The 13,320-nt window shown below is 35.5% G+C and overlaps 1 protein-coding gene across 2 annotated transcripts in view; it reads left to right on the top strand.

Annotated features, from left to right (window-relative positions):
• MACC1 (MET transcriptional regulator MACC1) overlaps nucleotides 1-13,320 on the top strand; it is a 92,853-nt gene that overhangs the window by 61,986 nt on the left and 17,547 nt on the right. For both annotated transcript variants that reach the window (XM_027539963.1, XM_027539964.1), the window contains 3 exons: nucleotides 3,399-3,521; nucleotides 5,051-7,086; nucleotides 10,767-10,955. In XM_027539963.1, coding sequence (XP_027395764.1) covers nucleotides 3,407-3,521; nucleotides 5,051-7,086; nucleotides 10,767-10,955 — 2,340 coding nt within the window. In that variant the 5' untranslated portion in view covers nucleotides 3,399-3,406. The remainder of the gene's footprint in view (nucleotides 1-3,398; nucleotides 3,522-5,050; nucleotides 7,087-10,766; nucleotides 10,956-13,320) is intronic.

Consider the following 13,320-nt stretch of genomic DNA (forward strand, 5'->3'; position numbering starts at 1 on the left):
AACCAAAAACTATAAAACTCTTAGAGGAAAACATAGGCAGAACAGTCGATGACATAAATCAAAGCAAGATCCTCTATGACCCACTTCTTAGAGTAATGGAAATAAAAACAAAAGCAAACAAGTGGGACATGATTTAACTTAAAACCTTTTGGACAGCAAATAAACTCTAAGCAAGGAGAAAAGACAACCCTGAGAATGGGAGAAAATAATAGAAAATGAAAAAACTGACAAAGGATTAATATCTAAAATATACAAGCAGCTCATACAACTCATACCAGAAAAACAAACAACCCAATCAAAAAGTGGGATAAAGACCCAAACAGGCATTGCTCCAAAGAAGACATCCAAATAGCTAACAAACACATGAAAGAAAAGATGCTCAACATCACTCATTGTTAGAGAAATGCAAATCAAAATTACAGTGAGATATCACTTCACTCCAGTCAGAATGGCCATGATCAAAAAGTCTACAAACAATAAATCAGGAGAAGGTATGGAGAAACGGGAACACTCTTGCACTGTTTGTGGAAATGTAAATTGATACAGCCGCTATGGAAGTATAGAGATTCCTTAAAAAACTATCAATAAAACCAGCATATGACCCAGCAATCCCACTCCTAGGCATTTAACCTGAGGAAAGAAAAATTGAAAAAGACACGTGTATCCTATTGTTCATTGCAGCATTATTTACAATAGCTAGAATATGGAAGCAACCTAGATGTCCATCGACAAATGAATGGCTAAAGAAGTAGTGGTCATATATACAATGGAATATTACTCAGCCATAAAATGGAATGCATCTGAATCAGTTTTAGTGAGGTGGATGAACCTAGAACCTATTATACAGAGTGAAGTAAGTCAGAAAGAGAAATACCATATTCTAACGCATATATATGGAATCTAGAAAAATGGTACTGAAGAATTTATTTACAGGACAACAGTGGAGAAACAGACATAGAGAATAGACTTATGGACATGGGAAGTGGGAGGAGAGGATGAGATGTATGTAAAGAGTAACTTGGAAACTTATATTACCATATGCAAAATAGATAGCCAACTGGAATTTGCTATATGGCTCAGGAAACTCAAACAGGGACTCTGTGTCAACAAAGAGTGGTGGGATGGGGAGGGAGATGGAAGGGAGGTTCAAAAGGAAGAGGATATATGTATATCTATGGCTGATTCATGTTGAGGTTTCACAGAAAACAGCAAAATTCTATAAAGAAATTATCCTTCAATGAAAAATAAATAAATAAAAAAGTAGTGACAGTTAGAACTGGACATGAAACAACAGACTGGTTCCAAAATGGGAAAGAAGTATGTCAAGGCTGTATACTGTCACTCTGCTCATTTAACTTACATGCAGAGTACATCATGCAAAATGCTGGACTGGATGAATTGCAAGCTGGAATCAAGATTGTTGGGAAAAATATCAATAACCTCATATATGCAAATGACACCATCCTTATGTCAGAAAGTGAAGAGGAACTAAAGAGCCTCTTCATGATGGTGAAAGGAGACAGTAAAAAAGCTGGCTTAAAACTCAGTATTTAATAAACTAAGATCATGGCATCTTGTCCCATCACTTCATGGCAAATTAGATGGGAAACATGGAAACACTGACAGACTTTATTTTATTGGGCTCCAAAATCACTGCAGGTGGTAACTGCAGCCATGATAAAAGACGCTTGCTCCTTGGAAGAAAAGCTGTGACCAACCTAGACAGCATATTAAAAAGCAGAGACATTACTTTGCCAGCAAAGGCCCATCTAGTCAAAGCTATGGTTTTTCCAGTAGTCGTGTATGGATGTGAGAGTTGAACCATAAAGAAAGCTGAGTGCCGAAGAATTGATGCTTTTGAACTGTGGTGTTGGAGAAGACTCCTGAGTGTCCCTTGGGCAGCAAGGAGATCAAACCAGTCAATCCTGAAGGAAATCAATTCAGAATATACTTTGGAAGGACTGATGCTGAAGCTGAAGCTCCAATACTTTGGCTACCTGATGTGAAGAACTGACTCATTAGAAAAGACCCTGATGCTGGAAAAGATTGAAGGCATGAAGAAAAGGAAACGACAGAGGATGAGATGGTTGGATGGCAGCACTGACTCAACGAACATAAGTTTGAGCAAGCTGCGGGAGATGGTGATGGACAAGGAAGCCAGATGTGCTAAACTCCATGGGGTTGCAAAGAGTCAGACATAACTTAGCAACTGAACAACATTCTCCTCTTGCCTTCAATCTTAATATATTTAGGGATTGATTATTTATGCTTTTTGTGAGAAATACTTATTCAGATATTGTTTCAATTTTTTTTTGTAATGTCTTATTTTGCTGATTGATTTGTAGAAGTCTTCAATATATGTTGGAATCCAATCCTTTTTTCGTCTTCAGTCATATATAATGAAAATATCATCTCCCAGTTTTTGGCTTGTGTTTTTACTTTTTGTGAACAATGTCCTTTGCTATATAGGATATCTCATTCTTTTTTTTTATGGTTTGCTTTGTGTTTGTGCTTTGCTTAAAAATTGTTTCTAAACAGCATCAAGATAAATCCTTAGACTCTACTTTTAAAATTTTGCTTTTCAGTCTTTAAATCTCTTAGAATAAATTTTTGCATATGATCAATGTAATTTTTTTTCAGCATGAACTATCAATTGTACCATCACTGTTTATTGAATTATCTATTTCCACACTGCTCTGCCTGCCTATCTCTATCATATATAAATATTACATTCTTGTTTGAGGGTGATACTACTTCTGGGGATATTGTGTGTCTTTAGTATATTTGTATTCCAATCCACATTGTCTTACTTAGCACTTATTTCTAATAAATTATGATATCTGGTATCACACATCACTTCTATCATGTCCTTCTGGATTGTCTTGAATAGTTCTTTGCTTTTCTTCATAATTTTCAAAACAGCCTAAGTTACAAACATGTATGTAATATGTGATTTTTCTTGAACTGCATTGAATTTATAGGAAGATTTGGAGAGAATATCTAGTTTAATGATTTTTTTAGTTTTTCAGTCATCAAACAAGAAATGCTTATTTAGTGGAGTTTCATTTCGTTACTATTTTTTTGTTATCCTTGGGTTTTTCATTATTACTTTTTTTATAGTATAGTATCCCTAATGCATTTCTAGGTTTGTTTGTTGCTATTAATCTAGGATATGAGTGTTTTTCAATGGAGTATTAATATCTGTATCAGGATATCTAGTCAAGCATCCTACCAGAAGTAGAGGATCTATGTAGAGTATTTTTATATGTAGTTTTCTATTTAAATCTGTGGATTTCTTTGAGTCTGGTTTCTATGCCAACCTGTTTATATTATCTTATAAGAAATATACATACATATATATAATATATATATATGCCTATATATTGTTTACTTTGTAGGTGGAATAATGTTAACCAGTGAAAAAGCCCATTTTTGGTCAGGAGGAATTTCACGAAGTATGTCTGAAGGAAATCTGTTTGACATGGAAGCCCGAAAATCCTCAAGAAATTGTGATATTACAGGTACAGGAATTTATAATTATTGAAATTATTTTTACCCGTCATGACTAATTATTGGGGGACTACTTCTGAAAAGTGTTACAAACAATTAAGAGAATTGTAAAATCACAACTTTATCATTGAAATACACTATCATTAAAAAGATGAGAAAAATAAAATAGTCAAAATAAAATAAAACAGGTAATGATAAGTATTATAAGGAGACAAAGTTCTTTATTAAATGAGCAGTATATGCAGTAAATACAGTGAATTTTGAGGTTAAAGAGACATCTGTAGGTTGCAGTGGGCCAACAAATCCAGTATAAAAGAATTGAATAGATTCTCAGAGGAAATGTAGGTTTTAAGAGAGTTTGAAGGTCCTGGATTTGAAGAAAAGTGTAAAAATAAAAGAAATGCAGCAATTGTTTTTTAAAATGTATCTTAACATTTTTAATATATGACACTTAAAATTAATTTCAATCAATATATAGTTCTATATATAACAAACAAAAATGTCTGAAAGCTTACTTGAACTCATTTTTTCTATTTTAGCTTTCATTTTCTCTAAAGCAGCCACAATTTTACAAAGTCCAAAAGCGAAGTCGCTCAGTTGTGTCTGACTCTAGTGACCCCATGGACTGCAGCCTAGCAGGCTCCTCCGTCCATGGGATTTTCTAGGCAAAAGTACTGGAGTGGGGTGCCATTGCCTTCTCCGAACAGAATCATTATCAATATTTATTGAAAAAGTGATCAAATATAATTTGCTCTAAACAAAAATATTCCAGTATTTTTGAGATATATAGAAATTCATTATAGTTGATATATAAGTATTTGAATGTGTTGCTGATTCTTAAAATATCCACTTTCCAAAGTAACAGCGTATTTCCCTTTTGTGGTGGTAATAAGCCTGTTCTTTGCCATTTTAAACTTTAAAAAGCTCAGTGAATTCCTTCAAGTAGTAAATCTAATGGTGGTCTATTTTTTTCAGTGCTTATGTTCATGAAATGTTCACTTTTAGTTTATTTTTTTAACATTTTAGCTGTGTAGAGATATATTTGATATTTTTCACATATTGAATGTTATCAGGAAAGAAAATGTTAAATAAATAATCTAGATGTAATGAGACCAACCACTGTATATTTAGAAAAATCTGGATGATAGACTAAATTATTCTGTTTTTTCAGAGGTACTCATTTATGAAAATGATATATTAAACAAGGCATAAATGTATGTAGTCTGGGTCATTTTCACAAATATGTGTTAAATGATTATTATTGAAATTTCTAAATATTTTTGTTTATAAATCATAGTGTCTTAAGATAAAATAATGTTACATAGAGTCAAAATAACCTGGTCGAACAATTTCTCTTTCCTCTCAACATGAAAATTTGACTGAAATTAACATTGATTTTGTAGTACTTAGACTGGATATCAAAGACAAATAAAAATTCTTCAATTTTTAAGCTATAGTAAAAATTAATCTTGGTTGTATCTCAGAATGCCATTTCATCTTTGTTTTGCTTTATTTTGGTTTAAATAACACGAATGTCCAGATCCAGGTTTGCCTCTTGATTGGCCAGAGGATTTCACACTTCATGGCAGTAATGCTTCCAGTGCTACAAATCCATTCTGGAATGAACTGTCTGCATCAAACCCATTTTTGGATGATATAACTCAGCTAAGAAATAACCAGAAGAGAGATAATATTTCTATCTTGAAGGAAGATCCTCTTCTTTTTTTTAGAGAAATAGAAACTGGAAACTCTTTTGATTCCTCTGGTGATGAACTTGATGTGCATCGGTTGCTTAGGCAGTCTTCCTCAAGGAAATCTGGAAGATCTAAAAGTGTTTCAGAACTTTTGGACATTTTGGATAACACAGCACATGCCCATCAGAATATACATAACTTTGACCAGATCTTAGAACAAGACTTAGAATGGCTTCGAAATGATCGAGAGGCTTATAAAATGGCTTGGTTAAGTCACCGCCACCTTGCCCGTTCCTGTCTAGATTTGAGTACAATTAATCAGAGTCCTGGATGGGCCCAAACACAAGTTGCAGAGACTACAGTAGTTTGCAAATTAAACCACCAAGGAGGGTCAGTACAATTACCTGAATCAGATATCACTGTTCATGTGCCCCAAGGCCATGTAGCTGTGGGAGAATTCCAAGAAGTATCTCTAAGGGCTTTTCTAGATCCTCCACAAAAGCTTAACCATGACTTTTCATGCACCATAAGCCCACTGTTGGAAATCATGTTAGGCAACCTTAACACAATGGAAGCCATTTTGCTGGAGATGAAAATTGGGGCTGAAGTGAAAAGGGATCCTTTCAGCCAAGTCATGGCAGAAATAGTGTGTTTACAGAGTCTGGATAAAGAAGGCCCCTTCAAAGCATTAAACAACTGCTACATTTATAAAGACACCATCCAGGTCAAGCTAGTAGACTTAAGTCAAGTGATGTATCTAGTGGTTGCCGCACAAACTAAAGGTACTCAATCACCAGTTGCCACCATTTGGGATTATATCCACAGAACAATTTCAGTTGGAATTTATGGACCCAAATATATCCACCCCAGTTTCACTGCTGTTTTCACAGTTTGTGGACATAGTTATATGCCAGGAAAGCTTACTATCTCTGATATTAAAAAAGGTGGGAAACCCAACACATCTCCAGTTGTGTTTCAGCTCTGGGGGAAGCATTCCTTCTTACTTGAAAAGCCACAAGATTTAAATATATCTGTCTTATCCTGTGATCCTGATTTTGAAGTAAAAGCAGAAAGAAAAAGGAAAGAAGTTAAGCAAAAGCACTTGCAATCAGGTCAAGCAGTTCATCAACAATTTTTCTTCTCTTTAGTTGACTCCAGAGAAATGCACTTGTTTGTTTTCTGTGTTCAGGTGGAGCCTCGCAGTGGTAGGCCAGTTACACAGTTCTTTATAACTTCACCTGATCCAGCTCCGAACCTAAAAAGTCTGTCAAATCTGCCAAGTGATTTGCAGAAGAAGAAGGAAATCAACTCTTCTCCCTTATTACCAACTGTGCATGTTAAATATCCTACATTTCAAGACAAAAAATTGAACTTTACCAGCTATGGAATAACCCAGAAGACAGTGATAAGACAAAATAAGATTGAATACTTACTTGAATATTTCAAAGGGGACACAGTAGCTCTTCTTGGAGAAGGTAAAGTAAAAGCCATTGGACAGTCCAAAGTGAAAGAATGGTATGTGGGAGTCCTGAGAGGTAAGATTGGACTTTTACATTGCAAAAACATCAGGGTGATTGCAAAGGAACAAGTAATGTCTATGTCAGATAATGTCTTCACAACCCGGAATCTTCTTGAACAAATTACCCTGCCTCTTAAAAAACTGACTTACATCTACTCAGTTGTCTTGACCTTGGTATCAGAAAAAGTGTATGACTGGAAAGTTTTAGCTTATGTCCTAGGCTATTCACATCTGGCACTAGAAGACTTTGATCAACTACAAGCAGACAAAGAATCAGAAAAAGTTGCTTATGTTGTAAAGAAGTTAAAGGAAGATTGCCATGCAGATAGAAATGCCAGGAAGTTTCTTTATGAACTTACTGTGGTGAGTATTGCTTGATCACAGGAATTTACTTACTGTAGAGAACTTTATTAACTTGGCAATACTTATAAGTAAACATATGAGAGTAGTTTCTCAAGTTAATTGAAGTCACTACAGAGCTTTGCGTACAAGATCATATAACTAGTTTCTTAGATTTGACATTCAATTGTGATTTTCCCAGAAACTAGGCCCCCAAGGATCATCCTTTAATGGAAGATTAAAGATTCTGTTTGTGCTAAAACATAACAATTAAGAGATCCTTTTTTTCTCTCTCAAATATTTAGATAGCTCTTAAAATATCAGAGGAGTTCCAATTACATGAAAGTAAATAAGACAAAACTGAAACAAAACTACTTAACTTGGGCATTGTTGTAGACTCACTTTTTAGTGTTTTTAAGACATATCACCGATGTCCTTAACTTTAGCAATTTAACATTTGTCTTATGTATGTGGTGCATCACAATCCAAAAGTGATATTGCTAATTCTCTTCTTAATCTTTATGTTTTAATAGTACTCTAAGAATCCTGTTTTTTTCAACATAGCATTCACCCCAGTGTAAGGCTCAGCAGAGAACTATAAAAAACATGAAGAACTGTTTTGCCTTGTATTTGGATATTCAGTAATTTATTAAAAAAAATCAAGAGCATATTTCTAAAAATGGCTAAAATGTGACTGTATAAATAATAATAATGATATATACCACTTTCCTAAGGATCTCTATATATTTGGCACTGTGCCCAGCACTGTATACATACTCTTTCACTTGGCCATTTTAACCAACATACAGGATAAGTCTAGTTAGTATCTCCTTCTTCAAATAGAGGAAACAGAGTCTTGGGAGGTTGGGCAACTTGCCCAAGATCTGCCATTTGGTTAGTATCAAAGATGGGATTTGAAATCTTTTTGGTTCCAAAGCCACACATAAAACCACTATATTTCCCTGAAATAAAGTTTTTAACAATGTACATATATATATATATATATAAAGATATTTAAGTATGTGTATTGGTGTGTAGTAAGTATCATTATAACTGTGAAACTGGTGGCCTATAAGAGATGAGTGGTTCATGTTAGGTGAGGCAGATTCATGTAGAGGAGTCAAGTTTTAATCAAAGTGCAAAATGGGAGAAAACATTTTTGGCAAGGGGTTTATTCTGTGATGTTAACAATAGCTAACATGATATAGGGTATACATATATATATATATATACACACACACACACTATATGTGTATAGTATATATATACTATATATATTTGTGGGCTTATGGGCTTCCTGGGTAGCTCAAATGGTAAAGAATCTGCCCGCAGTGTGGGAGCTCTGGGTTCAATCCCGGGGTCAGGAAGATCCCCTGGACAAGGGAATGGCAACCCACTCCAGTATTCTTGCCTGGAAAATTCCATGGACAGAGGAGTCTGGTGGGCTATAGTTCATGGGGTTGCAAAAAGTCAAGTAATGACTGAGCGACTAACTAACACACACACAGATACTCTTCAATTGTTTTTATGATTCTACAGTGATACTGAGAAGGGTAAATTTTTAAAACCCAATATGCAATTAAATAGGTGGTTTTATGATGGTGTGATGCATCCTCACTTAATCCGGGGTATTTACAGTCATTGGCTGATCTACCTGGTTGAAGCTGCACATGCATTTTGCAATAGCTCATGACCTCTCATAGCTTGTGTTCAGCATGGACCCATGAAAATTTGAACTGAAAATTGCTTTCTTGTTTCTCTTTGTGGCAGAAAAGGTTATATTGACCAAATGGTCTTAAAGTTTAAGCTGGGTTACACTTACTCTATGTTAGTGTATGATAGTTGAGTCACTTTGGTGACTGACTAGACAGTGCTGGTGGAGAGCTCGTTTAAGGGAGTAGTTCCTACAATTTCATGTTGTGCCTCAGTGGAGGCTTCAAAATTTCTGAAAGGAAAGAGCTAAGGCCTAGTTATCTAACCAGAAGATGATGAAGCATATGGTATAGATGCTACCTCTTGAAACTTTATTTGTATAGTGAAAAGTGAAAGTGAAAGTCATTCAGTTGCTTCCAACTCTTTGCAACCCCATGGACTATACAGTCAATGGAATTAGGAGTACCTTTTTCTTGGATTGTATACTTGGGATTCCAGCTTGGAGTAGCTGGAAATGAACTTATAAAGATTGTGGGTTACAATTTCCTTAATCATATCTAGACATTAAGACTGTCTTTATGTATTTTGGAATTTGACACTCTAAGAACTTCAGCATCTAATTCAACTTTCATAATGATTTTAGGGGGTTAGATGGGGTAGTATTACTATCGTATCCATTTTAAAAGTCATTAAATAGAGACATTTTGTGATTTATCTAAATTCCTATTCTTTGTGGAGTTGGATTTTAAACTTAGGTTTTATAACTTTTAAGTGCAAATTTATTTTCCTTAAAACAAGGAACTGGGATAAGCTAAACCCACTCCACAGTTTACTAAAGGCACCCTCAGGGGCCTGCTGTCAGCACTGCTTCTCCCTGAGGTCACAACTCCTCTCCATAAATTTACAGATAAATATAGTCCATGTATAGAGATCATGGGTAGTTCTCCTAATGCATCCATAAGAATGAACATTCCTTGGACTTTAACAGTTGCTTCACTCAGTCATTCATTTTTACTTATTGTTTCATAATGAAACAATAAGTAAAAAGCTTTTAAGTGCCATTAAATGATGAGGGACTACTGAACATTTTTATTTGAACAGAAAAGAAAGATAGATAAATCTCATCTTGTACTTTAGAAATATATTCAAGACAAAAGAGAAACTCGTAGACTTGTTTGAAACATGCGTGGCGACTGACAAAGCTCAGTGCTTAATTAAGGAAGAAAAAAGAGTCTGAAGGTTTTCTCTTTTGCATCGTTGAAACCTAAGTGTTTTATATTTGATACCTTGTGATTTAAATTTAGCATTAACTACATTGATGGTACGGAGAAGGCAATGGCAACCCACTCCAGTACTCTTGCCTGGAAAATCCCAGGGACGGGGGAGCCTGGTGGGCTGCCGTCTGTGGGGTCGCACAGAGTCGGACATGACTTGAAGCGACTTAGCAGCAGCAGCACATTGATGATAAAGGAAGAGAGTTAATTTTTTAAGTTATTAATAGCAATAGCTTTGTTGAAGGTTGTCTAAGTTTCTCATTTTTATGCAACACATATAATTCTGGGGAGTTTTAAATCATATTTTGATTAAAAAATTAAGTAGTATTTACCGACAGCTGTGTGCTCACTCTAGAAATCCTATAGCCAGTCCTCTGGAAGGAAAGTAATTACTGTTTGTATAGTGAATAATCATGGGTTAATAAATTATTAACTGCTAAAACCTCAGGGTATCTTTGGAAGTGGCTAATTCAACTTCCCCCTTTGGTAATTAAGGATATTAAGAGACATATTAGTTGAGTGGTTTACTTAAGGCCCTATAATTAGTTACCAAGTTAGCCCTGAAACTCCCCTTAATTCTGATCTAGTTTGTATCCTCTGTACTTTGCTTGTTGGATTTGCTTAAAAGTAAATCAACTCTTTGAATTTTAGAAAACTCAAATATATGTGTGGTGAAAAAAAGGATGCCAGTTTCCAGAATATGTAATAACAAATTTAATTTCTAGATAAAAGTTCAAATTATTTGCTTTAAATTATGACATGTAGTTGTTGCTGCAGGCTCTGCTGAAGATTGATTGCCAAGGATTAGTAGTGCATCTTGTCCAAGAGGCTGCTATTCTGACTTCAGCTGTCAAGCTTGGGAAAGGCTGGAGGGAACTAGCTGAAAAGTTAGTGCGACTCACAAAGCGACAGATGGAGGCATATGAAATTCCTCACCAAGGAAAATCTGGAGATTTGGCTGTAGAGGTAAGATTTCTGTTCATCTAGGTAGTAAAAAACTGCAGACAAAGTAAATCAAATGCAGTCAAGAGTCCACTGCATATACTAACTGACTGAGGGAGTGTCCTAAAGGATCCACTCACTGAAATCACTGAATCTACAACCATTGATGTTATCTGAAATATACTCATGTCACTCTTTAACGGTATTAAGAACCTTTAAGATATATTGATGTTTCCCCTACTGGATTGCATATGGCCTTTTATCAAATAAATTGACCAAATGAGATAGGCAGTTGTTATGAAGGGCTATAAGAACTTGAAGCAGAGAAAAGATAAACTTTGAAGGAAAGAGTTGGGACCCAGTCAGGACAAGGAAAAGAGACACAATAGTAAGTATTTATCAGCTTCAAAAATAGAATCAGTCATTGGTGGTAAATAATGTTTGGTGACAAAAAAAACATTTAAGAGAGTAAATGGTGTGAGGTCGTTGGTAACAATAGCTAGAGATATCTGTGTGCATTATCTATCTCCTTCACAATTTTGCATACAGTAACTATAGACATCAAATACAGAATGACAGATGTCAACTTAAAATATAGTCACAAACTAAAAGTTGAGAGTTATGTTTTATTTGGAAATTTTGCAGAGTTAAGCCTGGGAGGCAGCATCTTGAGCATCCCTGAAAGAACTGCTCTGAGGAAGTGGGGGGAAGAGTCAGGTCATATAGAAGTTTGCAACAAAGGGCAGGTAGTCTGAACATCAAAAGTATTTGGTAAATTACAGAAAACCAGATATCTCAAGTTAAGGAATGTAGCACTTTTCTGTGTATGGGAAAATACGAGTCTGGGCTTACTGAAATCATTCCTTTAATATGCATCTCAGCCATCTGGGCCCAGCATCCTGCATTTTTCACATCCTGAATTCCTCCATGGTCACTGTAGGGAGTGACTGTGGCCCAAGGGGCCAGAGAGCTCAGGTGCTCTTCCTGGGTACCCTTAGGACTCAGGAATTCACATTTGAAGGACTAGAATCACTGATGACTGTGATCCTTGTTTGCTGGTATGGCAGGAAATATTCCATTTCTCACAGCATGTAAAACAAAGCAAATACGTAAAATTCAAAATTTTTATTAATATTAAAACAAAGTATACTATTCAGTGTAAGTTATATAAATATTTTCTCTATTTACCACAAAGACATATGAGTCATTTTTTTATTGACTAAATCAAATCCCTTACGCTTATACAGTAGAAGTGATAGATTAAAGGAATTAGATCTGATAGAAAGAGTGCCTGAAGAACTATGGAAGAAGTTCGTAACACTGTACAGGAGGCTGAGATCAAAACCATCCCCAAGAAAAAGAAATGCAAAAAGGCAAAATGGTTGTCTAAGGAGCTGAGAAAAAAAGAGAAGCAAAAGGCAAAGAGAAAAGTAAATATCCATCTGAATGCACAGTTCCAAAGAATAGTAAGGAGAGACAAGAGAGCCTTCCTAAATGATCGATACGAAGAAATAGAGGAAAACAACAGAATGGGAAAGACTAGAAATTTGAAATACCAAGGGAACGAAACATTTAGAAATACAAAAAAAAATTAGAAATACCAAGGGAACATTTCATGCAAAGATGGGCACAATAAAAGACAGAAACAGTATGAACCTAACAGAAGCAGAAAATATTAAGAGGTGGCAAGAATACACAGAAGAACTATACAAAAAAGATCTTAATGACTCAGATAACCATGATGGTGTAATAACTGACCTAGTGCCAGACCACCTGGAGTGCGAGGTCAAGTGGATCATAGGAAGCATCACTATGAACAAAGCTAGTGGAGGTGATGGAATTCCAGCTGAGCTATTTCAAATCCTAGAAAATAATGCTGTTAAATTGCTGCACTCAATATGCCAGCAAATTTGGAAAACTCACAAGTGGCCACAGAACTGGAAAAGGTCAGCTTTCATTCCAATCCCAAAGAAAGGCAATGCCAAAGAACGTTCAAACTACTGTACAATTCTACTCATCTCATATGCTGGCAAAGTAATGCTCAAAATTCTCCAATCTAGTCTTCAACAGTACATGAACCTAGAACTTCCAGATGTTCAAACTGGATTTAGAAAAGGCAGAGGAACCAGAGATCACATCCTTTGGATCACAGAAAAGGCAAGAGAATTCCAGAAAAACATCTACTTCTGCTTCATTGACTCCATTAAAGCCTTTGTGTGGGTCACAACAGACTGTGGAAAATTCTTAAAGAGATGGGAATACCAGACCACCTGACCTGCCTCCTGGGAAATCTGTATGCAAGTCAAGAAGCAACAGTTAGAACTGGACATGGAACAATGGACTGGTTCCAAATTGGGAAAGAAGTACATCAAGGCTGTATATTATCACC

The sequence above is a fragment of the Bos indicus x Bos taurus genome, chromosome 4, assembly GCF_003369695.1.
Source record: "Bos indicus x Bos taurus breed Angus x Brahman F1 hybrid chromosome 4, Bos_hybrid_MaternalHap_v2.0, whole genome shotgun sequence".
Lineage (NCBI taxonomy): Eukaryota > Metazoa > Chordata > Mammalia > Artiodactyla > Bovidae > Bos > Bos indicus x Bos taurus.